At 39.9% G+C, this 23,759-nt stretch overlaps 1 protein-coding gene across 1 annotated transcript; it reads left to right on the forward strand.

Moving 5' to 3' along the window:
- Positions 1 to 1,141: 1,141 nt before the first annotated feature.
- LOC309693561 (unconventional myosin-VIIa-like) lies at positions 1,142 to 23,628 on the forward strand. The gene is made up of 50 exons (XM_082512907.1): positions 1,142 to 1,260; positions 1,447 to 1,483; positions 1,641 to 1,742; positions 1,848 to 2,000; positions 3,262 to 3,330; positions 3,412 to 3,527; positions 3,614 to 3,741; positions 3,840 to 3,982; positions 4,264 to 4,377; positions 4,847 to 5,000; positions 6,162 to 6,238; positions 6,329 to 6,448; positions 6,867 to 7,009; positions 7,763 to 7,973; positions 8,060 to 8,195; positions 8,293 to 8,459; positions 8,614 to 8,754; positions 9,979 to 10,137; positions 10,245 to 10,337; positions 10,904 to 10,998; positions 11,126 to 11,198; positions 11,294 to 11,395; positions 11,645 to 11,761; positions 11,855 to 11,998; positions 12,098 to 12,367; positions 12,466 to 12,621; positions 12,710 to 12,769; positions 12,884 to 13,008; positions 13,451 to 13,577; positions 13,707 to 13,826; positions 13,964 to 14,137; positions 14,273 to 14,500; positions 15,644 to 15,811; positions 15,906 to 16,023; positions 16,190 to 16,316; positions 16,444 to 16,601; positions 16,690 to 16,868; positions 17,127 to 17,242; positions 17,373 to 17,518; positions 17,745 to 17,898; positions 17,999 to 18,154; positions 18,509 to 18,614; positions 19,849 to 19,962; positions 20,132 to 20,219; positions 20,309 to 20,415; positions 20,516 to 20,701; positions 20,814 to 20,930; positions 21,011 to 21,094; positions 21,196 to 21,315; positions 21,455 to 23,628. The coding sequence occupies exons 2-50, from the start codon at positions 1,472 to 1,474 to the stop codon at positions 21,548 to 21,550; spliced, it is 6,369 nt and encodes a 2,122-aa protein (XP_082369033.1). The 5' UTR covers positions 1,142 to 1,260; positions 1,447 to 1,471; the 3' UTR covers positions 21,551 to 23,628.
- The last annotated feature ends 131 nt before the right edge of the window (positions 23,629 to 23,759 follow it).

Consider the following 23,759-nt stretch of genomic DNA (forward strand, 5'->3'; position numbering starts at 1 on the left):
AAGTCACCACAAACCAGTGCAAATACCGAACCACAGCAGCAATAAAAACCTAGACTCAAGGCATTTTATAGTTAAAAACCCCACCTTTATTTTATATGTATGAGGAACAGATTTTCATTTAAAATGAAAACTTCCTGATATGATCGTCTCAGTGCGTCAGTTCCATCGTGTCATTAGGAAAATAGTCAAAGATCAGGCTGATAACTAGAGACCAGAAGTTCACCTTTCTTTCTGACGTCATAAGCAGCCAGGTTTGAAGACAATTAAGCCACACCCCATTAAATTACATAAGCATTGCTGCACTGCCCATCTGTGGGAGGTTACCCAGAGCCATGCAGCACTGTCGTGATGAAGCTTTTACAAGGCTTTCCATTCTTAACTGTGACTGGTTAGCAGGGAATTCCTTATCAGAGCTGAACGGGCTGACGCCTGTGAGCAATCAGCCAAGTATACTGTCATGACTTTAAACCCATGAAACTTTAATAGCGATTTCCTGATGATTTAAGGAACAACTTCTGACTGTCAGGAAAGATTAGCCTCTTGAAGACCCAGCACAGCCACAATGGTGGACTCCCCACACCCTGTTGCGTACAATAGGGCTTAATTGATAACAAGAATGCTGATAATAACACTGTTGTGGCAGAAATCTGATCCCTCTCTAGTCTAATCTCATATTTACATTTTTATTGCAGCAGCAGGGAGATGCTCAGCTGTGTCTCCTACAATTTACACAGGCAGGGTCCAAAGTCTCAATAAACATCCATCCAATATGATCCTGGTAAATCCACCACCAAGGACATTTATGTAAAATCTCCTTTAATAAATGTATTATCTTCTTATTTAACTTCTTATTTAAACAACATGACCTGCATGACCACGCTGATGCACGATTTGTTGATTTCAGCAGGTTGTGCATTTTAAGATTTGGTCCTGTACAGTAGTAGTAGTGGATGTAACCTGATATAAGCTTCAGTAGGAATACTGCAAGTTCAAGGTGAAAAACATTTGGATGGGCTCCCCTAAATTGCCCAGAAAGACACACATCACTCCACTGTGACAAGTTCCTTATTCACTTCTGAGTAAGCGATCCATTTCTCTTCCTCCTCTTACAGTCAGTCCAAAGTCAAAGCGTCATAAAACCTCTGTCACTCATAGGCACGCTGAGTTTTATCCTTCCTCATACGGAGACGGATTCTATAAGACGCAAAGACGAGGAACGAGACGGGAATTAATGAAGATCCCACACCAAAGGATCATCGGGTAGACCGTTTTCATTTTAACGGTGACATTAACAGTGCTCTGTGATTTGTTTTACCGCTGCACACCTTGAGCGCTGACATTGAACACAACAGTTCAGATTAAAAAAGCCAAAAGAAACCCTTTAAATCGTCAGTACTTTGGTAATTGCAACTCATTGTATGGATTTCTTTTTCTTTTTCTCTCCAGGGACTAGAAATAAAAGAAACTTGTGATGTTGAGAAAGGTAAGGCTGAAACAAACTCGAGATAATAACTTTGGAGATGTGAGTTTTATTGAGAGAACTGCCGCCCCACCGAGTGTCACTTTGTGTTCCCGTAAACTGAAACCTAGTCCCGTGTCCCTGAAGGACAACGTGAAATCTTTCTGTCTTTTGCTTTCAGGGGGAATGGGTTTGGGTGGACTCGAGCATAGGGGTGCCCATCGGAGCAAGGGTCAAAGTAACACCGTCGGATCAGCGGTTGCTGGTGGACGATGAGGGAAAGGTAAACAGTGCTTTTGCACTCTCACAGGGTAAAAGTCAAACATCCCAAAACGGCAACAGTTGGTGTTATGTTGCTGAGTGTATTCCCGTTTTCACCCTTCCTCAGGAGCGCAGGTTGTCACCGGAGCAGGAAGCCTCCCTCAAGATCATGCACCCTACATCGGTGGAGGGGGTGGACGACATGATCAAACTCGGGGACATGACGGAGGCCGGTCTCCTCAGGAACCTCCTGCTCAGACACAGACAAGGCATCATCTATGTGAGCAACACACTGAAGGAAAAAATGATTTTTGTCGCCAGTGTTCCTACATGCTTTGGACGCTTGTACTTTAAGTCAAGTATCTTTATCTTTACTGTCATTGTATAAACATGACACAGCAAAGCGTCTCCCAGAGCCAAATATAGAAAAAATATATTACAAGACAGAGAAGACAGTTGCTGAGGATAAAAAGCAGATTAAAAGTAAAATGGATTTGGTTCATTCAACTCAATTTTCAAAATATCTACACATCATGAGGCCAGCGCGCTGTGAATGACCTGATATAGACACTTAACGCTTTTGCCCAAAGACAGCAGGGATCTGCAAACCTGATTTGGATAAGTGGTTAAGAACAATTGGATGGCCTGATAATGGATTATAGGAAATATTCCTTTAATTTGTAACGGTTCGTTTCTCCCAGAACACCTTAAAACATCTTCCCTTGATGTTTGATTCCAGCCTCACATGAGCTGTTCAGCTTTCTCTCGCTGGGATTTCTTTCTTTTAATCAACTTTGATTCAATTGTGGCAAATCAGAACAATAGAACATTTTAAATCTCCAGGCAGACTCCAAATTTGCACAAACTTCACTGTCGAACATTTAATTTTCACTATCTTTTACTAGCGACAGTACATTTTTTATTCAAGAGTTTAAAAAAAAAAACATTTACTGAGTCGCAAATAAAAACACAGACGCTGTAACATTTATCATTTTACAGGTCCGGTGGACAAACTTTCGAAATGTTCATACTCTTACCTTTTTATTTAGTGTCTGACATAATGAGATGGATATGAATAGACATAAGTAGCAGATATAAGTAAGCATTCTAATAACTTTAATAACTGCTCTGTTTTTAGCCGTGATTGAAAATAGCATTGGATCATTTGACAAGAGCAACATTAAGTATCTTGTCACTCCACACACAGGATGTACCCTTAACATCATTTTGGTTAAATTTTCAATTCAGTTCAATTCAGTTTATTTATATTGCACCAAATCACAACAACAGCCTCAAGACACTTTATTTTGTAAGGTAAAGACCCTACAATAATACACAGAAAACAGAGAAAGCCCCCAACAATCAGATGACCCCCATAAGCAAACACTTTGAAAGTGGGAAGGAAAAACTCTCAGATTCAGGGAGATGTTGTGGAATAGAGCCAGAGATTAATAATAACTATTGACTGTGTATAAACACGTAGTAAGTGGAGAAAGTTGAAGGAGATTCTTTTCTAATGCAACATTTCTATGATTGTGTAGACCTACACGGGCTCGGTGCTGGTGGCCGTGAATCCATACAAAGATTTTCCAATATACACAGAAGAGCAGGTAAGGATATGCGCAGCTGATGACTTCACTGTAATATCGCAGTGATCTACTTCACACGCGTACCCTCCTTTTTGTCTCCAGGTGAGGTTATACCATAAGAGAAAACTGGGAGAGCTCCCGCCCCACATCTTTTCCATCGCTGAGGCCTGTTACTTTAACATGACTCGCCATCAAAAAAACCAGTGCTGCATCATCAGGTCAGCGTCTGTTATATCACTGAGGATCTTTAATATCTGAATTTGATTCTTTACAACTGCTCATTGATTTGATCCATCTCTGTAAGTGGGGAGTCTGGAGCAGGGAAGACCGAGAGCACTAAACTGATCCTGCAGTACCTGGCAGCCGTCAGCGGTGAGCTCTCTGAGCAGCGGATTGAGAAGCAGATCCTGGAGTCCAACCCAATTCTAGAAGGTAGAAAACACCAGCCAAAGAGTGCACAGTCATTATTAAATGTTGTCTTTATGGCATGGATGAACAACAACAACTTTTTTTTTCTTTTTGCATTTCAGCTTTTGGAAACGCTAAAACAATCCGCAATGACAACTCCAGCCGCTTTGGGAAATATTTGGAAATCTTCTTCAACAAGGATGGAGTGATTGAGGGTGCACGCGTGGAGCAGTATCTTCTGGAAAAGTCTCGTGTCTGTCGTCAGGTGAGTAAGCTCTGTTAAGACAACCTTTGTTATCTCTCCACGGGGCGGGAATGTGCGGTAAACCAGTAAAAACACAACACGCTACGTCTGAAGAGTTTGTTTCAGTCGATGTGCTGTTGTTGGCTTAATCTCGTGTGCTGCTGTTGCCATTGTCACTATCAGTACCATCAACAAGAGGAGTGAAGCTAAAGTAAACATGTTCCCACCCAGCCCGCATAAAAACTTGCGTGAGCTTATCATTTTGTAACACTAATGATTAATTTTTTCCTCTGCAACCTCAGGCTCTGGAGGAGCGAAATTACCACATATTTTATTGCCTGCTGGCAGGAATCTCAGCAGAGGAGAAAAAACGCCTGAGCCTCGGGAATGCCAAGGAATACAAATTCCTTACCAAGGTATTGCAATAAGGAAGGCTGTGACTGCCCGCATTGCTGGTGAAGTTATTGTGATGTCGTGTAATTTATGGAAAAAATTCTGCTAGTTCATTGCCCAGACTGTCCTGTAGTTTTAAAGGTTTTATTAATTCACAGCAAGTTTTCTTTTTCTTTTTTGTAAAAAACAAAACAAAACAGACATTTCTACACTAGATAGTAGAAAAATAAGAAATTGTATGTCATGTAATCTATTAGTCATTTACTTTAGTGTGTAGTATAAATTGCAGTATTGTTAATTATTAATTGGCAAAGCTGTAAAACTTATGAAAATACAATGAAAAGTTTTAAATCTACGCACCCCTTCACATTTTCCAAAGCTGTCCTGTGGGCCAGATTGGAGTCTTTGCAAGGCCTGTTCTGGCCCCGAGGCCTTATGTTTGACACCCCTGCTTTCTCCTAGCTATTCTAAATCTTGTCTCTCACTCTTCAGGGCAACTGCATTGCTTGTGGAGGACGAGACGATGCCAAAGACTACAGTCGTATTAATTCCGCCCTAAAAACGCTGAATTTCTCAGGAAAAGACTGTCATGAAATCTTCAAGCTCCTGGCGGCCGTACTACACCTGGGAAACGTCTGCTTTGAGGGTGAGGATACAGAGTTAGAAACTATGTAAAGATTTTAGCCTGCACATAATGGAGCTTAGTTTATCTTTAAAATCATTTCCCTATCAGATTTCAGCAGAACAGCTATTCAAGTGTTGCCTAACGTTTAATCAAACATATCTCCATTCCTAATTTTATCAATGCTAGATTTTGATTCAGTGCCAAAAAACAAGCATATAATAAATAAGAGCATCAGTAGGCCTGATGATACCTATGGCAGATTGCAGTCTGTTATTAAATGAGTGAACGGATTTATTGTTCCATAAACAGGCAGCTAGTTATACAACAGTGAAACTGAATAGCAGTGAGCACCTGAATTACATAAGACTAAATCATTTCTACACTTTGAATTTGTCAATGAAATTTTTTTTTTTTTTAAATGGAGAAGTTGATTTATTGGTTTATTGGTTTGGCTCATGTCACCGTTTCCCAAACAAAGTTGAGAGATAGTGTCATGATTTTTTACATATAACTTTGGCAGCACGGTGGTTAGCACTGTTGCCGCACAGCAAGAAGGTCCTAAGTTCTATTCCACCATCAGGCCGGGGTCTTTCTGTGTGGAGTTTGCATGTGTTTGCGTTGATTCTCCCCGGGTACTCCGGCTTCCTCCCACCGTCCAAAGACATGCAGCTTGTGGGGATAGGTTAATTGGATAATCCAAATTACCACTAGGTGTGAATGTGAGTGCAAATGGTTGTCTGTCCCTGTGTGTTAGCCCTGCGACAGACTGGCGACCTGTCCGGGGTGTACCCCGCCTCTTGGCCTATGACAGCTGGGATAGGCTCCAGCGACCCTGAAAAGGATAAGCGGAAGCGAATGGATGGTTAGAACTTTGGAACAGCTGTTTTGGAATGAATGAAAGTTTCTTTGTTTCACTGACACCAGAGAACCAAAAGAATATTAATTTCACCATCAGCTTTTGGTCCCTAGATGCATCTGTTGAATTTGTGCATTAGCATTATTTTATGTTCCAAGCTAGATACATTTGTGACTTGTACTTGTGTAGCTGGAAGTGGTTTGGTTAAATCTCCTGACTGGTTGTAATATCTTTTAAAACTCACACTGACCTCATTTCACAGGATTACTCCTTACAGCTGTTATTGTGCTGTTTGTGTCTTATGTGTGAATTTGTGTTTCCATCAGCCAACACTCAAAATAACCTGGAAACCAGTGAAGTCAGCAAATCAGAACATTTCAATGTGGCGGCATCACTACTGGAGGTGGGTCTCCTTCTCTATTAGCAGGTAAGATCTACTTTGCTATTAAATAGCACTAGTAAAGGTTTTTTTTTCTGTTTCTTGTGCTTAAAGGTGGAGAAGCCCACCCTGGCGACCAATCTGACTCATCGATCCTTTAAGACCAACCGCGAAATGGTGACTAAACCTCTGAGCTGTGAACAGGCAGCTGACTGCAGAGACGCCTTTGTGAAGGTAATGAGGGAGAGCCAGCAATTTTAAATCACTGCTTCCTTATTGGTTCCTGGCTTAGGATGAAAGAAACCTGGGCCCTGTAAATGCTGCACGCTGTACTTTATGAGGAAGCGTTCCAGTTTCACTGTGATAGAGCAGATGGTTTCCAACCTTTGACTGGTGCTTACAGCGTTGCTACAGTTACTCGGCATGTTTTAGAAAACTCTCGTCTTACTTTTCCTTGATGAGCTTCAGTGTAGATTGACTGATTTCTTATGATTGTAAGGTACAAGACGTGTAAAAATCCACACGCATCGTCACCAACATGTGGGTCAGGTGCAGAGCTCAAAAGAAACAATTAAATATAGAAAAGAATAAACAGTTTGCGTGTTTCAGAACTCCACTAAAATGTAACTCTGCTGGGTTTCTGTTCTCTCAGGCGATCTACAATAAGCTGTTCATATGGATTGTTAAGAAAATCAACAGTGTCATCTACAAGAAGCTGACCAGCAACTCCAAATCAGCCTACCTGTCCGTCGGCCTGCTTGACATCTTTGGCTTCGAGAACTTCAACACTAACAGGTCAGGAGGGTTTTTTTCTGTTATTCCTGTTTTGTACTTCATCAGATATTTTTTTTCATTTTGACTTTTCATCTTGAATTAAGTTTAGTTTATGTTAGTTTATTATTGTTGTTATAAATTTTTATTAGTTTCAGTGTTGGTTTTACTCTTTATAGCTATTATTGTAGTTAGGGCGTATGCCAAAAGCAAGGTTTTACAAAATCAGTACTGACATTGCAATTTAAGAAACAAAAAAAAATTGATAGCAGGTGACTCACAGGCTCATAAACTTCCAAAGTCTCAATAAACATTTTTGTCAAAGCCTTAATAGACAAGTTATGATAACAAGAATATATTTTTTATTTTCACAAAATCATTTCAGTTTGATTTTTTCTAAACTCTAGTTTATCTTTTTAATTTAGTTAACTAAAAAGTCTAGCACTCTTTTTCACTTTAGCATTGTTCAGCTACAATAACCTTAGCCTGAACTGTTGATGCAAAGCAGCATAGATTAGATATTTAAGGAAACAAGCAGCTGAACCCAATAAAGTACATAATAAAGTGGCCTGTGAGTGTACATTACCAGTATCTTCATTTTTATCCATTCGATTAGTTGAGTCAAACGTATTTCTCAGATATCTTTAAGCTTTCACAGCCGTTGCACTGCCGCCCTGACATATTTATGAAACATTAGACGATCAGACATTTCGTGGTATACTAAGGCATCTAATTTTCACAGTTATCACTATTTACAAGCCATCGTTTATTTTACAGTTTTGAGCAGCTTTGCATTAACTTTGCCAACGAGAAGCTGCAGCAGTTCTTCGTGGCCCACATCTTCAAGCTCGAGCAGAAGGAGTACATGAAGCAGGGCGTCATGTGGGATAACATCAACTTTAGCGACAATCAGAAGATTCTCGACCTTCTAGCTGGAATGCAATGTAATGTGCTGGCTCTTGTTGATGAAGAGAGCCACTTTCCAAAGGTATGCTTCTGCTGAGGTTTCTTATTTAAGGTTCTGCCCTGCTGCAGAAGCTTTTTTATTCAAAAGAATCACTTGGTTGGCCTTAGGGTACAGACGCTACGATGCTAGAGAAGTTGAACCAGCACCACAAAGGACACAAGAACTACATCGCCTCCAGGAGTGAACGTGACACAAACTTTGGGATTTGTCACTTCGCTGGCCTGGTTCAGTACGACTCCAATGGTAGGCAAGCAAACAGCAAATATTAAAACCTCAGCCAACGCAAGGTGCTCATGAGCGCAGTAATACTTTGTTGTTGCCTTTTTTTCTCCTTCCTCAGGTTTCTTGGAAAAGAACAGGGATGCTGTCAGTTCGGACATCATTAAGATGCTTGACATGTCTGCCAATAAGCTACTGCGTGACATATTTGAGTCTGAACTGTCAACCAATGGGATTAAGGCTGTTAAAAATAAAAAGTTCATCATGACCCCAAGCAACTCTCTGCGGGTATGAAAGGATAAAGTCATGTCTGATCCTTGGGCAAACTGCAATAAATGTTCCTGTGTCATTTAGTTTCATAACGCTGCCAATGTTTATTTGATCAGGTGTATCAAGGACTTCATTTTTGAGTTTTTCCTTCTGTCACATGTCATCCTCACAGGGATTGGCTGACACTCGCAAACAAGTGCCGACACTGAGCGGCCAATTCCGGCAGTCTCTGGACTCCCTAATGAAGGCTCTGTCTGCCTGCCAGCCTTTCTTCATCCGCTGTTTCAAACCCAACAATGGCAAGCAATCTGAGGTGAATGAGCAACTGCTTCTGCCGCCATGGCAACACCATACAGTTGCTGTGTAAACTGAGCAATCATGTATGCTAAGAAAGGGAAATGAGGGGGAAGCTTGTGACAAACTAGTGTATTTCAGCAAACTAATGTTTGCTGAAATTAAGACATTTCCTTTAAATCCTGTCATTTCCCGAAATAATAAGGATGTTGCTGTGTTTTTTGTTTTGTTTTGTTTTTTTATGTTTACTGCCACCATTTGCAATAGAGCTCATTCTGTTTTGTGCCATAAACCAACGGAGCCAATTTCCTGTTAAATATCACCTGATATCACAGAGAGTAAAGTACAATGCTGCGCTAGTATCTGTTGAGCTTTTCTCACCCTTTGGATTTAGACTAGAAGTCACGAAAAGTTCACACATTCTGAACTCCCTGACCAATATTGTGGCAAAGCGTTGTTAGTCCACAGTGCCACGTGTCACAGTTCTCCTGTGAAATCCAAGCACCTGCTGGCAGGACTGGCACTTACTTGGTGATCGTGGTCCACACAGGACCACTTCAAATTCAAATGGGTCATTAAGTCTCAAATCAGCAAATGCTTTGTACATTTTCTGCTTGACCTTCCCTAATTTACCTAAAATTCTAATGAGCCAAAGTTTGAGCATATGTAAGGATTGCTATGAAAAAAGCACTGAATTTTCCAGGGTTTTATCTTCAATAGATTTTTAGATATTCATGTTCAAAAATTACCACATATTTCAAAGTGTGAAAAAAATATCCGGTGGGTCGACGGGCTATTTTTCAAAAAAATAGATCTTGAAAAGTATTTGAGCAAAAAATTTCACAGCAATCATCATATATGTTCAAACTCGGGACCATAAAAAATGTTAAAATAAAATTTGAAAACATTTTTGAGATGGAATACCTCAGAGGTATTTTACTTTTCTTCCAGCCTCTCTGAGGTTAATAGCTGATGTAAAAAATAAAACAGTGAGAATAAACATTGGGTAGATTTGAAATTTGATAGAATCAAAATCTGGCACACGGATATATTCACATGTGCCAAATTCGGCTTGGATGATCATTTGATTGGGTACACACTCAAATCAAGCTTAGAGTAATGAACTGCTGACATTTACTGTAGATGTGGAAATCACCCCATAGTCCAGCCTGAAAAATAAAAAGGTTGGATAGTTGTTGTGTTAAGAGAATATTCATCACCACTTTAATTTGTTCTCTTCTAGGTGTTTGACAGAGAGCTGTGTATGCGTCAGCTGAGATACTCCGGCATGATCGACACCATCCGTATTCGGAAGCTGGGATTTCCCATTCGACACACGTTCGACGACTTCTTAAAGCGCTACAGGGTGCTCCTGAAGACGACCGTCTGCAACCCCAATACCGTTAAGTCATGATGCATCCTGTTTTTGGAACCCAAGATGTGAAAATGAGTCTTTTATTGGGTTCTCTCATCAGTTCTTAACTGATATATTCTTTACTGTCTCTCCAGGAGTCTGCTGCGGCCTGTTGTAAAGCCATCTGTGAGGCGGTGATCGAAAGGGAGGGCGAATGGAAAATAGGCAATACCAAAGTTTTCCTAAAGGTGCCGAAAACTTCTAACCATGTTGTATTGTAGCTTTTTCTCAAGGCACAAGATGGTAAATGGCCTGTATTTGTATAGCACTTTACTAGTCCCTAAGGACCCCAAAGTGCTTTACACATTCAGTCATCCACACATTCACACACTGGTGATGGCAAGCTACATTGTAACCACAGCTACAATGTAGCCTGGGGTGCACTGACAGAGGCGAGGCTGCCGGACACTGGCGCCACCGGGTCCTCTGACCACCACCAGTAGGCAATGGGTGAAGTGTCTTACCCAAGGACACAACGACCAAGACTGTCCGAGCCGGGACTCGAACCGGCAACCTTCCGATTACAAGACGAACTGCAAACTCTTGAGCCACGATTGCCCCTTAGATGATTGTGGCCATGACATAGTGAAACACTAAATCAAAGAGACATTACATCTCTCTTGAATGATTGCAGAAAATGAATCTACATTAATGTGGATTCACATTAATGTGGATTCATTTTTGAAATATGATTAACAATTGAAGTTTTCTTCAATATCAGAAAGTCTTTTAAAAGAAATTCTCTTTATTTCAGGATGTTCACGATTCTATTCTTGAAAAGCGGCGGGAACAAGAGCTCAGCAGGGTAGCTTTGGTGATCCAGAGAGTCATGCTTGGACAGAGAGACAGGTGCAGGATATCCTACACATTCATATCCAGTGCAGAGGGGACACATAAGAGGAAAGGACTGCACATATGAAGGCTTAAAAATACACCTTTTTAATAACTTAAGTTCTTTGCTTCAAATCTCTTTTAGAAAGTCTTTTCTGAGGAAGCGTTCGGCAGCCGTGGTGCTACAGCGGTCCTGGAGAGCCTACATGAAAACAAAGGTTCAATAACTTTTTATAGAAGTCAGAGCTTGTAGCTGCCTTGATGTTTAGGGAGGACTCACCTCAGGTTTGCTTCCCTCTTTCGGTCTGACCAGGTTCAGCGCGGCTTTGAGCGGCTGGCAGCACTAATCCGTAGCCGGAAACTCCAGGCAAAGTACCAAAAGCAGCGAGAAGCAGCAGTCGTCATACAAGCACAGGCATGTACTCTCATGTAGGAACTGTTTAGTGCAATATGTTACAAGTAGTTGTTTTTTATTGTTTGGAATATTGGAAAATATCGCTGTATTTGATCAAATTTTAAGCATTTTATAGTGAAATTAGGATATTTTATCAAATCTTATCAAAATCTACGTTACATATCGGTTGTTGTGTATTTAATTAATTACTGATATTTTTGTTATTTCTTAAATAATTTGCTTTAAATTGCACTGATTGATCGGGTTTAGGTACGAGGCTATGTGGCGAGGAAGGACTTGAAGAAAAAGAGAGAGGCAGTCACACGGCTGCAGGCGCAAAGGCGAGGAGTGCTGGCCAGAAGGGAAGTTGAATCCATGATGAACACGGTGAGTGCTCAGCATCTTGGAAGGTAAAGTTGCACAAGTTGCACTCTGAAAAGGAGCCTACTTTCAAACCTTTTTGTCTCTTTTGTCTCGAAGGCTTTAGTTTTAAAACAGCTGGAGGAGGTCTCACAGATACTGGACAATGAAACCAAGTCAGAGTCAGAGCACGATTCAGACGACGAAGATCTTCCCGTCACGCCTTCAGTCAATGTAGCAGACGAAGAAACTTCAGAATCTGAGGTTAGCTGATTCTAATTCTGTCATGTTAACATGTCCTACTTTTTCTTCATTGAGTGTGTGCGTTTAAGATCTGGTATAAATTCTCTTTTCCCTCCAAAGACGAGTCACAGCAGTCCAGAGCCTGTAAAGATAATCTCTGAGCTCTTGGAGCCAGAGTTGATAGTCACCCCACCATCAAACTCGATATCCCCGACCCCTTCGGTGGATGAAGATAAGGAGGAGGAGACCGATGACTTTGAGGACGACGGTGATGAGTTTTCATTCTACAGGTTCAGCCAGCGTTACTTCCAGGACAGCGCCAGCCACACGCACATACCCTACCGACTCAAGAAGTCTCTTCTGCATCACGACGATGAGGGTGACACACTGGTGAGAAGTCAGACGGGAACGAGTCACAGCCGTATCACTATTAACCCAAGAGATTTCTCTCCTCACAAACAGTTTCTCATTCCTCTCCTCACCTCCAGGCATGTCTGACTATATGGTGGATCATTTTGCGCTTCATGGGGGATATACCAGAACCCAAATCCTCAGATGCCATATCAGTGGCATCAAGCAACACGCCCCAGGCTCCACCCAGCAGGCAGGGCAGGAGGCTGAGCAACTTGGTGGGACTGGACCAGGTAAACTATTACATATATCTTATTATTACACTGAAAAAAAAAACAATCTAACTATTTAACCTCTAGTAATGATGTCATTCTCGGACAGAAAATACTGAGGAAGAACAAGAAAAAGTTTGACAGAAGAGCCTCTTCTATCCCTGAGGAGGTGATTATAATACTCTTCATTCTGTCTTTTTTTTCTGTCACTGGTTCATAACACAAACTCTGTGGCAATTGTTATTATTATCACTGTTATTTGTATTATTGTCATCGTAACCAGCCAGAAAACTTGACAGGAGAAGAGGATGTTATGATTGGAGAGGGTACCACGCTGCAAAGGCCACTTTCAGACTTGGAAAAAATTCACATCATCATCGGCTATGCTCTGTCAAAACACGGCATATGGTAAATGCTGCCTTACAAGTATTTTGAAGAATGAACAATATGATATATCTGTAAATAACTGTAGGTAAATGTGTGTAAGTAATTTTAAGTAGTGTGAAATTGTATGCTAATTTTGCAGAAAAACAATAATTTTCTCATCTTACTAGACGGGCTATAGTTTTTGGGCTGTGGGCCGTATTTACTTGGATGTGTGATGAAAGGTTTCTCCCACTGAAAACGAGTCAACTTTCTGGGATTTACACAGGCTGCCTAAAATTACTTAGACATCAATTAAAATTACATATGCAGTACTTAAATGTAAGTATTTGTAGATAAATATGATTACATTGTCATTTCGATTATAATAACTACAATTCCATTTAATTACAGGGAACTGTGGTTATGGGCTGTATTTTAAGATGTTACCTACTTTTTTCATTTTTTTGGTTCTCTCTCTGTGCAGGGATGAGATCTATTGTCAGATCTGTAAACAGCTGTTGAAAAACAATGACAGGAGGAATCGTATGCAAGGGTGGATTCTCCTCTCCATCTGTCTGGGGATTTTCCCTCCAACAGACCTCTTTAGGAAGGTCAGTCTACATGAAGTCATTTTATTAATCCTGCCTCAAACTTCATGTTAATCCTTGTCATGCCACTTTAGTTGAATTTAGCCGAGGTATTATCGTGTTGCTTACTGTGTCCTGTTCTGTGCTTCACAGTATTTAGAGAACTTTCTCCGCAGAGGGCCATATGACTACAGGGGGTATTGCATTGAGCGCCTGAAACGTATCGTAGCCAATGGACCAAGAAAAGAGTTGCCCTGCTGGATAGAGCTACAGGTAAAAAGCAGAAGGTGCTCCAATATGGTGCTGAGGTCACTGTTTATTTAGTTTTAACTTTTGGCCAGCAGCAGCAAAATTTGAATTGTGGTTGGAAACAACTGGTTTTTTTCTTCTTTCTTACCCTGCACTGAAAGGCTGCCAGGACCAGGAAACCCATTGATACGACTGTGGCAATACAGGATGGTCGAAATATTGAAATACAACTGAACTCGTCCTCCACATCTGAGGAAGTCTGCCAAGATGTGGCCAATGACATCGGTCTCAAAGACACCTACGGATTCTCCCTGTACATTAGGCTCTATGACAAGGTCAGTGAAAGCTTCTGATTCTACATCAAGGCTTGGGTACTCTGTATCTTCTGACTGTAGGTTCAGACTAGTCCAGTGCAGAAAGAATTGCAGTTTGCCACACTCATTCAAACTCTGCTGACTTCTCGTCACCAGATGTGGTCTCTGGGGAACTCTGGGGCACACGTGCTAGATGCAATATCTCAGTGTGAGGAAGAGATGAGGAGGCAAGGCAGACTGGAGAAGGATACCCCATGGTCGCTGTCCCTCCGCAAGGAACTGTTCACACCCTGGCACGAAAGTAAACTAGATGAAGTCAGCACAGATCTTATCTACAGGCAGATCATCAAAGGAATCAAGGCAGGAGAGTACGTTGCTGATAAGGTAAGGCTTTTTCTTTTTTCCTGAAATATTACGGAAAACAGTGTGTAATAATAATAATAATAATACATTTTATTTACAGTCACCGCTCATGACACTCAGGCTATTAAGTTCCAAAATCGCAGTATGCACATCTACTTTTCTGGTGTATTTTCATCTTATGTACAAAATAAAGCACAAAAGGGGCACTAATTGTTGCTGGGCCAACGCTTAAAAGACCTTAAATATAAAAAAGCCTCCAAGGCACTCCCCTTTCAAAATAAAATAAAAATGCCTTCATTTTCATGGCAAGGTTTTGTAAAGGACTGCAGTCTCTTCCAGTGATAAGCTAGCTGCCTTATCACGTAAAACAGTTAAAGCCAGTAAAACTGCTGCAGTCTGAGAAGTAACTCATGAATAATTATTTTAATATCCTTCTTTAATCAGGATTTATATTGTAACAATAGAACAACTGACAAACCCACAGAAACCTCTCATTCAATCTTGCAGCTCCTGTAAGCCTTATAAGACATCTTAGCTTGGCTTTAGCTTAGCTAACGTTTAAGCAAATGGCAGACAGAAGAAGAAAGTGAACAACTAGCTTGGATACATGGTGGGATGTATGTAACGGCCAAAGAGTTGGAAAAATATAACGACTAGGAAAGTGAAAGCCGATGTTAATTTAAATGGAATAGCTGACTGCTTACATTGCTTTGTGGCTGTCAGACGCATAGACGGGCAACCATTTCCTACTAGCTTAGCCTGAAATTTGTAGATGTTTGTTCACGGCTAGTTTCTATTGCCTGTGTCTCACTAAAGAACAAGGAAGGATTTGGAAAACAAGAAAATCTATCAGTAAAGTTTTATTTATTTATTTTTTTCATCCATTGTGTTTTTAGAGTAAATGCAATAATTGTGATTCTTAAATGAACAAATTAAGAGTAAGAAACTAGATAACTGTAAATGTAAAATTTACTATACTGTGGTGCTAAACAGTATATCAGCAGGCATTTTGTAGTTTTCAAATATTTTGCAGCTCAAATAAGTTACTTAGTGAGGTCAACTATTTCTTATTTGTCCACTTTTTATTCTACTATAAATTTTATCATGATGTTCTCCAAACATTTTGTCAACTGTATCTAATAAAGTTGTACTTTATCTACTCAGGATGATGATTATATCCAGCTGGCAATAATGCACTATTACATCATGTTTGGCTCCGAGTATAGCGTTGAGAACGTCACCAAAGTGGTTAATGAGTGCATCACCACCCAGCTTATTGAAAGCAAGTCTAAAACAAGATGGACCCAGTTCATCAGCTCAGCACACAAAGAGGTAAATCAGTCTATTTTATGTATGGTCAGCATGGATTGTTTTAAAACATAACGCCTCATAAAGGCACCCTCACAATCGTCGTTACCTCATGTAGGGTCCTTATGTCAGTGGGAGGCAAAACTCGGATGAGGTAAAAGGAGAACTGGTGGACATCGCACGCAAGAAGTGGGCAATCCACTTTTCAAAGTTTTTTGAAGTCACAATGATGTCAGGTGAGTCTGCGCACAGCTTTTTTCACACAGAGGCTGGGATATACAATCCTTTTACAAGTGAATGTTGCCGTGTTACACATTTGTATTGCAAACTTTACTTCTGCTAACTAGCATTTATGAATTCCAATTCACTACTTAAAATCTGCAACACCATATCTGTCCACAGGACCACCTTTGCCCAAAAGCAGATTTATTGTGGCTATAAACTGGACTGGCATCTTCTTCATGGACGAGAGAAATAGGCAACTTCATGAAATTCCTTACATAGCAGTTAGGAAAGTCCAGGAGAAGAGGTACGGTCTCACATTTTTATGTCTGTGTGTATGTAAATTTGCTCTATTTACTTTCTTAAAAAGATTTTTAAATTGTGCCTTTAAAAGAATCTAATAAAACTGACACTGATGATTATGACCCATTTAGTGACAGTGCCCAGACCATTAGCTTGATCACGATCACAGGAGAGTATGTCCTGAAGTCTCCTGAAGCTGAGAAAATTGTAACACTGATAGAGAACAATGTGGAAGGGCTGAGACAGCGCTCAGTGTTTGCAACCGCTCAGCAGGACTCTAGCAAATCAGGTAAGAGTCTACAGCATGTTCAGTATCCATAAATACAGTCACGCACACCAAAACACTCACGTCTGTCTGTCTCTGTACGCTTCTGCAGATGACCCGCTGTTTCTGGTTTGTAAGCGAGGTGACCTCCTGCAAGTACACAAAGAAAAAAGTGCCCCTAATGAGAGCTGTTTCATCGCCACCAACAAGCGCACTGGCAGCTCTGGTGCAGTCTATAAGAAAATATTGCTGTTCCTGCCAACTCTTACCGAGCCGACTAGTGAAATGCTGGTAAAGTTGACTTTACCTTACATGTTGAGTAGTTATGACTAGTTTATCAGAGCTCAGGTATAGGCAAATCACTGATTTCATTTTTAATGGTGTTTTAATGGTAAAGACTTTACTAAAGAACAGAAAATCTTTACAGACATGAAGATTTTTCATCGTGCGCTTCTAAGTCTATGCAGTGAGAGATGCACAAGTTCTGTTAGTTCACATCACATAACGCCCTCTTGTAGTTTATCTGGCAAATTGCTTCTGACCCTTCAGGAACAACTCAATCCAAAGCAGGATAAGAGGAGAGCTTCACTAGTTCTTAACCCCGTTCAAGGAGAAGAAACAGTGGCCCCTGTCTCTTTGAAAGAGTTTGCCCTTGAGAATTTCAGGTAATACTGAGGCTCTTGTATTTTTAGCTAAACGCCACTTCTCAAAAATGTGGCATTCATGTTTGACTCTTCATTTGGCAAATTGAACAGCACTCGTGCAGACGATATTTAAGCTCTTTGTCCCTCGCAGATCTGTGAGTGGCGGTCGGCAAGGATACAAAGGAGGCAACAGAGAGAAACTGTGGGTCATTTCCAGAGAGCCTCTCAAGCAACCACTCCTGAAGGTGCTGGTCAACAACTCTGAGCTCAGCAACCTGGCCTGCAGTGCCTTCACTGATATCCTTTTAAAAAACACATGAACTGGTACCTGCATTTATGGATTGCTGAGATGTTTTCTTATGACTAAACCACAGTTTAACTAGCATCCATACTGTTGGTTCACATAGGCAGATATTTGAAAGTATGGTACCAAATTCTTCAGCAGTTTGTCTGTAATCTAAAGAGGAAAGAGCCATGTCTAATTTTAATGTCGTTTGAGTGAGTCCTTAACGTTAGCCTCTACCCATCCTGAAGTACATGGGCGACTACCCCATCAAACATGTCCGCAGTCCCGTAGAGTTGACCGACCAGATCTTTGGTCCAGCCACAAAGCATGAAGAACTGCGCGATGAAATTTACTGCCAGATCATGAGACAGATGACCGCCAACAGCAACAGGTTCTCCAGTGTGCTTCACTGTGTCGGAAAGACACCAAAACAATAATCACAAAAAATCCATTTCCATCATATCGTTTTCTCTTTCTTCCCCTCACTTCAGTTTGAGTATGGAGCGTGGGTGGCAGCTGATGTGGCTGTGTTCAGGCTTGTTCCCGCCCAGCTGGGATTTATTGAAACACACACAGTGCTTCCTGGAGTCGCGGCCCAGATACCCACTGGCTGCTCTTTGCCTGGAGAGGCTGCAGGAGATCTGCAGGTCAGCCTGGCGATACGAACACTATTTAGAAACAAAAATCCTGAGAAGATTAGAATTACTGATTATTTTGATACTTCAAAATGTGGTTGTCCGTATTTTAGAAATAGCATTGCTTTAAAACTGGTATTAAATTGTGATGAAAATCTAACTGACAGAATCTACTCTCTGGTAAATGCTGGCCCCCAAAATTACCACAATGCACACTTTAGAAACCACAAAAAAGTTTATCAGCTGAGTTTACTGAGTTTAATTTTTTTTTTAAAAAAACATATCCACGGTATTGTAACTTAGTGATCTGAAATTCCACATAAATATATTTTTGTGTGTGTAACTTCATTTGTTTTGTATACTCAGTAAGAAGCCCAGGAATCTTCCTCCCCATTTCGTAGAAGTGGACGCTATCCAACAGAACAGCCCTAAGATCTTCCAGAAAGTCCACTTCCCAGATGATACAACTGATGTAAGAACCTGCATTCAATCAATTTTTGGATTTAATGATAATTTTAAAAAATGCAATCATTTGCACAACTCATAAATCCCTATTTTATTCACAATAGAACATGAAATCATGTTGAATGTTTAAACTTGAATGTTTACCCCTTTGACGCATAGTGGTCACTACAGTGGACAACTATCCAAATGCTGTTTTCTTGAGTTTGTGTCAGTGTTGATGATATACTTGCACATAAACCACTACATTGGACACTGATGTGTCCATACCCTGCCACCTACTGGTCGTTTAATATTACTATAGATGTATGATGTGTTTCATTGTAATTATTGTTATTTAACCCTTTCATGCATGAATTATGACAACCTTGATCATGATTTTTTCTTAAGCATTGTTATTCATCTTTTCAAGCCTAAAGATGAATAAAAAATCCTGATCGAGGTTGTCATAATTCTGCATGAAAGGGTTAAATTTTGCTATTTGATGAAATATATTCAGTCATTTTGATTTGGATCGAAGCAACATAGCTCAAAAAAATTGGCAAAGGCTAGAAAACCTAAAAAGAAACCTTTGCAGGAATATTATTGCACTGTCTAGGTTATGTGGCAATAGATCAATAACATGACTGGGTATAAAAAGAACATCTTAGAGGGGCGGAGCTTCTCAGAAGTAAAGCTGAGAGGTTCACCATCTGCAAAACATTGCATTTGCAAATTGTGGGAAATTTTCAGCATATTATTCCTGAATGTAAAACTGGGAAGACCAAATATCCCATGTTCCAGATATGCTGCCTTCTTTTTCTTTGGGATAAAGCTCTCTTAAAATGGACTAAGGCAAAAAAAAAAAAAAGCCTGGATCTCTGATGCCACAGGGAATTGGCAGCTTGCATATCTGAAAAGAAACGACCAATGCAGGTTTTAGAGCAACATATGCTCCCATCCAGATGACGTGTCGTCCAAGGAAGTCTGTGCATATTTCGGCAAGACAATGTAAAATTGCATACTGAAGCTTTTACAACAGGATTGCTTAGTAGTAGAGGAGTCCAGGTGCTGAACTACCTGATGTCCAGACCTTTTACAAATTAAAAACATTTGGCTCATCAATGCTGTGACACATTTAACATAGTGTCACAGGTTTCTTGGCATTGGAGTTGTATTAACCATAAGAGAGAGATTAAGAATCAGTTTTGCCATTAAATGTCGATTTAATGTTATCATGATTTCTTGTCCTTGCTGTGGCGCAGATAGTCGAGGTGACATCAACAACCACAATTGGAGACATGTGCATCAGCATCGCCTCTCAGCTCATTCTGTACTCACCTGAAGGATACGGCCTGTACCTGAAAACACTAACCAAGGTGGTGTTGCCTAACACTGTCAGTTCAGTGTTTTCGATCAGACATTAGCTTGCACAGTGATCTGATAGAAAAGACAAAAATGCTATGCACAATATCACAATACAGTCCATATGTAACAAATACATCTTTTTCCTTTATGTGACGAAGCTTTTTTGGTTTCAATTCTTAGACGGTGAGCATGGAGGAGGATAAATATTTCTTTGACAGTCTAAAGATAACCTCAGACGTCCCCAAAAAAAGAAAAAAGGGGAAAGAAGGTAATGGAGTAAACCAACTGCGGTCACTTTTTTTTTATGCATGTCTTTGCCTTGACAGATCTAATCAGTGTAAATCGCACTTTTTTTAGTCACTCAGACCAATTTACCTTCCTTGGTGCTCTTTAAGAGGAAGCTCTGGTTCAATGTGAACCCGGGGAAAGATGTGAAAGCAGATCTCACTTTCCATTTCCCACAGGTATCTATATTACAACCACTCTCTTTATTCACTGAGATTCTTTTCATGTTTAAGATGAATAATTGTCACGATATCTTACCTCGAATTTGCTTCTTTGCAGGAACGATCGAAGTACCTGCGGGGATACCACGACTGCACCAAAGAAGACATGATTACTCTGGGTGGGCTCCTATTCAGAGTCAAAGTAGAATCAGACATGTCACAGTTCGTCATGATCCCCAAAATGTTGAAGGACCTGGTTCCTGCTGACCAGCAAAAGATCATGTCCCCTGATGAATGGAAGAAGGTAAAGAACAAATTGTACAGAAGCACCCCCCAAATGGTCTATTTCATGTCTCAGAAGATGGGATTGGAGCTCCGGTGTAAGGCTATTTTATGCTTTATTGTTTTTCTTGCAGCACATCATCTCCTCATACAAGCAGCAGAGTGGCATCACAGTGGACGAAGCCAAAATCGACTTCCTAAAAATCATTTCAAGTTGGCCAACCTTTGGCTGTGCCTTCTTTGAAGTTAAAGTGAGTTAGCTGGAGTAAGTGACAGACACACTGGCCCGCAAGAATTTGAGGAAACTGATGTTACGTTGTTTCATTTGCAGCAAACATGTGAATCTAGCTACCCAGCTATACTTCTGATCGGCATCAATAAGCAAGGGGTTCGCTTAGTAGACCCAGAAACAAAGGTATGTTCAATAAAAAGCACAATATATTTATATTTTTACAGTAGCCTAAGGTCATTTGTGCTTATTTGCAAATAACATTGCATTACTTGAAACTCTTTTAGGACACAATGATAATGCACGAGTTCAGCCGCATCACAGAATATTTCAGCAAAGGCAACTCCTTCCAGATGACCATCGGCACCATGTTCAGGGGCATCACCTTTGTCTGTGAAACCCCAAATGTGAGTGACGGGCTTTGAATGTATTTTGATGCATGACAAAACACAGAATTTCCTTTAGAATGAATGCCAATAAATGTTAAGGAGAATAAAATATGATGTGAAAGATTTGCACAAAAAGAATCATTCTTTTCTTTTTCAGGCCCACACGATCGAAGACCTCCTCAGATCCTACGTCAGCATGTATGAAAAGGCAAGGCAGGCCCCCCTTAATCACAGGAAGAGCATATTTTCTTAAGGTTTCACTGGCAGAAGTATAGACTTAACCTTTGTGGATTATATGTACTCCTGCCCAATGTCTCTATAGGAATGTATTTGTATCCTTAAAAATACAAACTCATCAATTTGTACATTTAGATTTTAGCATTTACAATTCTTTCTAATGAACAAGCATTCAAACTGTAATATTTCCATTGTTATCGCCTTAAATGCAGTAAAATTCTGTTTTGTGAAGAAACGGTTGCATGTCCACAACTTCCTCTGACATTCATGTAACTGTCATGGCATTAAACTATGACGTCCAACTGTGTCCTATTCCTACAATGATTAACATTTAACAGTAAATTTTGCAATTCACAAAACACTGATTACATTTCCCTGCTGCTTCTTATGTCTTGCATTTTAAAACACAGCTTTTTTTAGCGCACATTCCCATCAGTTTCAAAATAAAACATTTTTAAAAACCCACTTTTCACCAAGAAATATGTGCACTTGCATTAAAACGCAGCTCCCTTTTCACAAACAGGAACCCTTGTGCATGGAAGTATTTTCCATTTTCATTAATACGTTTAGGATATGTGAAATTCATGTTAACAAACTGTTAATCTTCACATGCTTTGTAGTGTTTTATGCAACAAACCAGAACATTATAATAAGCCTGTGGCCTAAAATAGACCAGCTTGTTGTTAAGGGAGGGAAAAAACTAACTGATAAACTATTCTTTACTGATCGAGACATTCAGTCCTTGCTAGGTCTTAAAGTTAGGTCAGTATGGTTAGGTAATAATGACATATTATACTGTGTCATTATTATTACTATTATTATTTAACAAAAAGCTAAATGCAGAAGCAGTGCATGAAAAACTATGACAGCCTGTGATTCAGTAACTTGTATAACAACACTACCAATAACTTAATAACCCAAAGTAATGGTATTCCATATTATTTTATCAGTTTTTCACATCACTGTAGAGGAACTTTGCTTCACTCTTTTTTTAAAGCATTACTTCAGCTCAGTAAAGTTTTCAAGCAGTCATTTATGCACACCTCAGAGTCCCGCCACAACATTTCAATCAGGCTGAGGTCTGCACTTCGACTGGGCCATTGCTACACCTTAATTCTTTTCTTTCTTCGGTGGTTCTGTGGTAGATTTGCTGCTATACTTGGGATCATTGTCCTGCTGCGTGACCCAGTTTTGGCTAAGCTTTAGATGTCGGACATAAGGCCACACATCTGACTCTAGAATACTTTGGTATACAGATGAGCTCATGATGTAAAGCCCAAATCATCACCCCTCCTCCACCGTGCATCACAGTTGGTATGAGGTGTTTTCTACAGAGGTGCCAGCACTTTCTGAGGAATCAAGTACATTTTATTAGCAGCACTTAGCTGCTACTTACCCTCTTAATTCCTATAAAAGCAGTAAGGGTGTGCTTAGTGTTTCCACACACTGCATTTTGGCTTATTTAATGTTAAATAAATAATAACTCATTATAATAATGTTGTGTGATGTTGTTCATTTGAGATTGTATTATAGAGTAAACTTTATTCATATGATTCTACTATTACTTTTTTACTATTTCTAATGTCTCTTGAATCTGTAGTTAAACTAATCATTTTAGTCCATGAGGTATGGTCATCTTCATACGATGCGAGATTTGAAAGTTTTTCCCTTTTCAGAAGGATTCTTGATTGTCTTGTAAATATTCTGATGAGCATATTTGTTACTACTTTTAGCCTTATTGAGTAGTCGCCTACAGTATGCTACATAACTGCAGATGCATATATTTACTAATACTATATTTCAATATTTTCAATACATAGGTACATTAATTTTTATTCCAAGTCTACCTGCTTTTTTATTACTGGATTGATTCATATATCATAAAATGATATAAGGAAAGAAGGATGTTGGCATGGACTGCATCCTAAATTGTCTTACTTTTATCTGGACTTTGAACGTGTATCAAGGTATTTTAAATGTTTCTTTATTTTCTTATAATTGATCGAGTTTTTCTATGCTTGAAAATAATTGAAATACTTTAAACAGAAAATTGTTTGTTTTATATTTTTTTATTTTTAACAGTTGGACTGTTGGATGCCAGAGCTGTTCTAAAAAGTCATACCTTTGCAACTGTGCGGCTACTTCTTTTCCGCTTCACTTCCTCTGCTTTGTCAAACTTTTCTTATTTTCTGAAAGGCCATTATTGTTGCAGGCCTTAGCTGTGT

This window comes from Aulonocara stuartgranti, assembly GCF_965226115.1.
Source record: "Aulonocara stuartgranti genome assembly, chromosome: 18".
Taxonomy (NCBI): domain Eukaryota; kingdom Metazoa; phylum Chordata; class Actinopteri; order Cichliformes; family Cichlidae; genus Aulonocara; species Aulonocara stuartgranti.

Coding starts and splice junctions, on each gene's coding strand:
- LOC309693561 (XM_082512907.1), top strand. Junction 14,138..14,272: donor ACATTAGGCTCTATGACAAG/GTCAGTGAAAGC, acceptor TCTCGTCACCAG/ATGTGGTCTCTGGGGAACTC. Junction 20,931..21,010: donor GTGCCTTCTTTGAAGTTAAA/GTGAGTTAGCTG, acceptor TTTCATTTGCAG/CAAACATGTGAATCTAGCTA.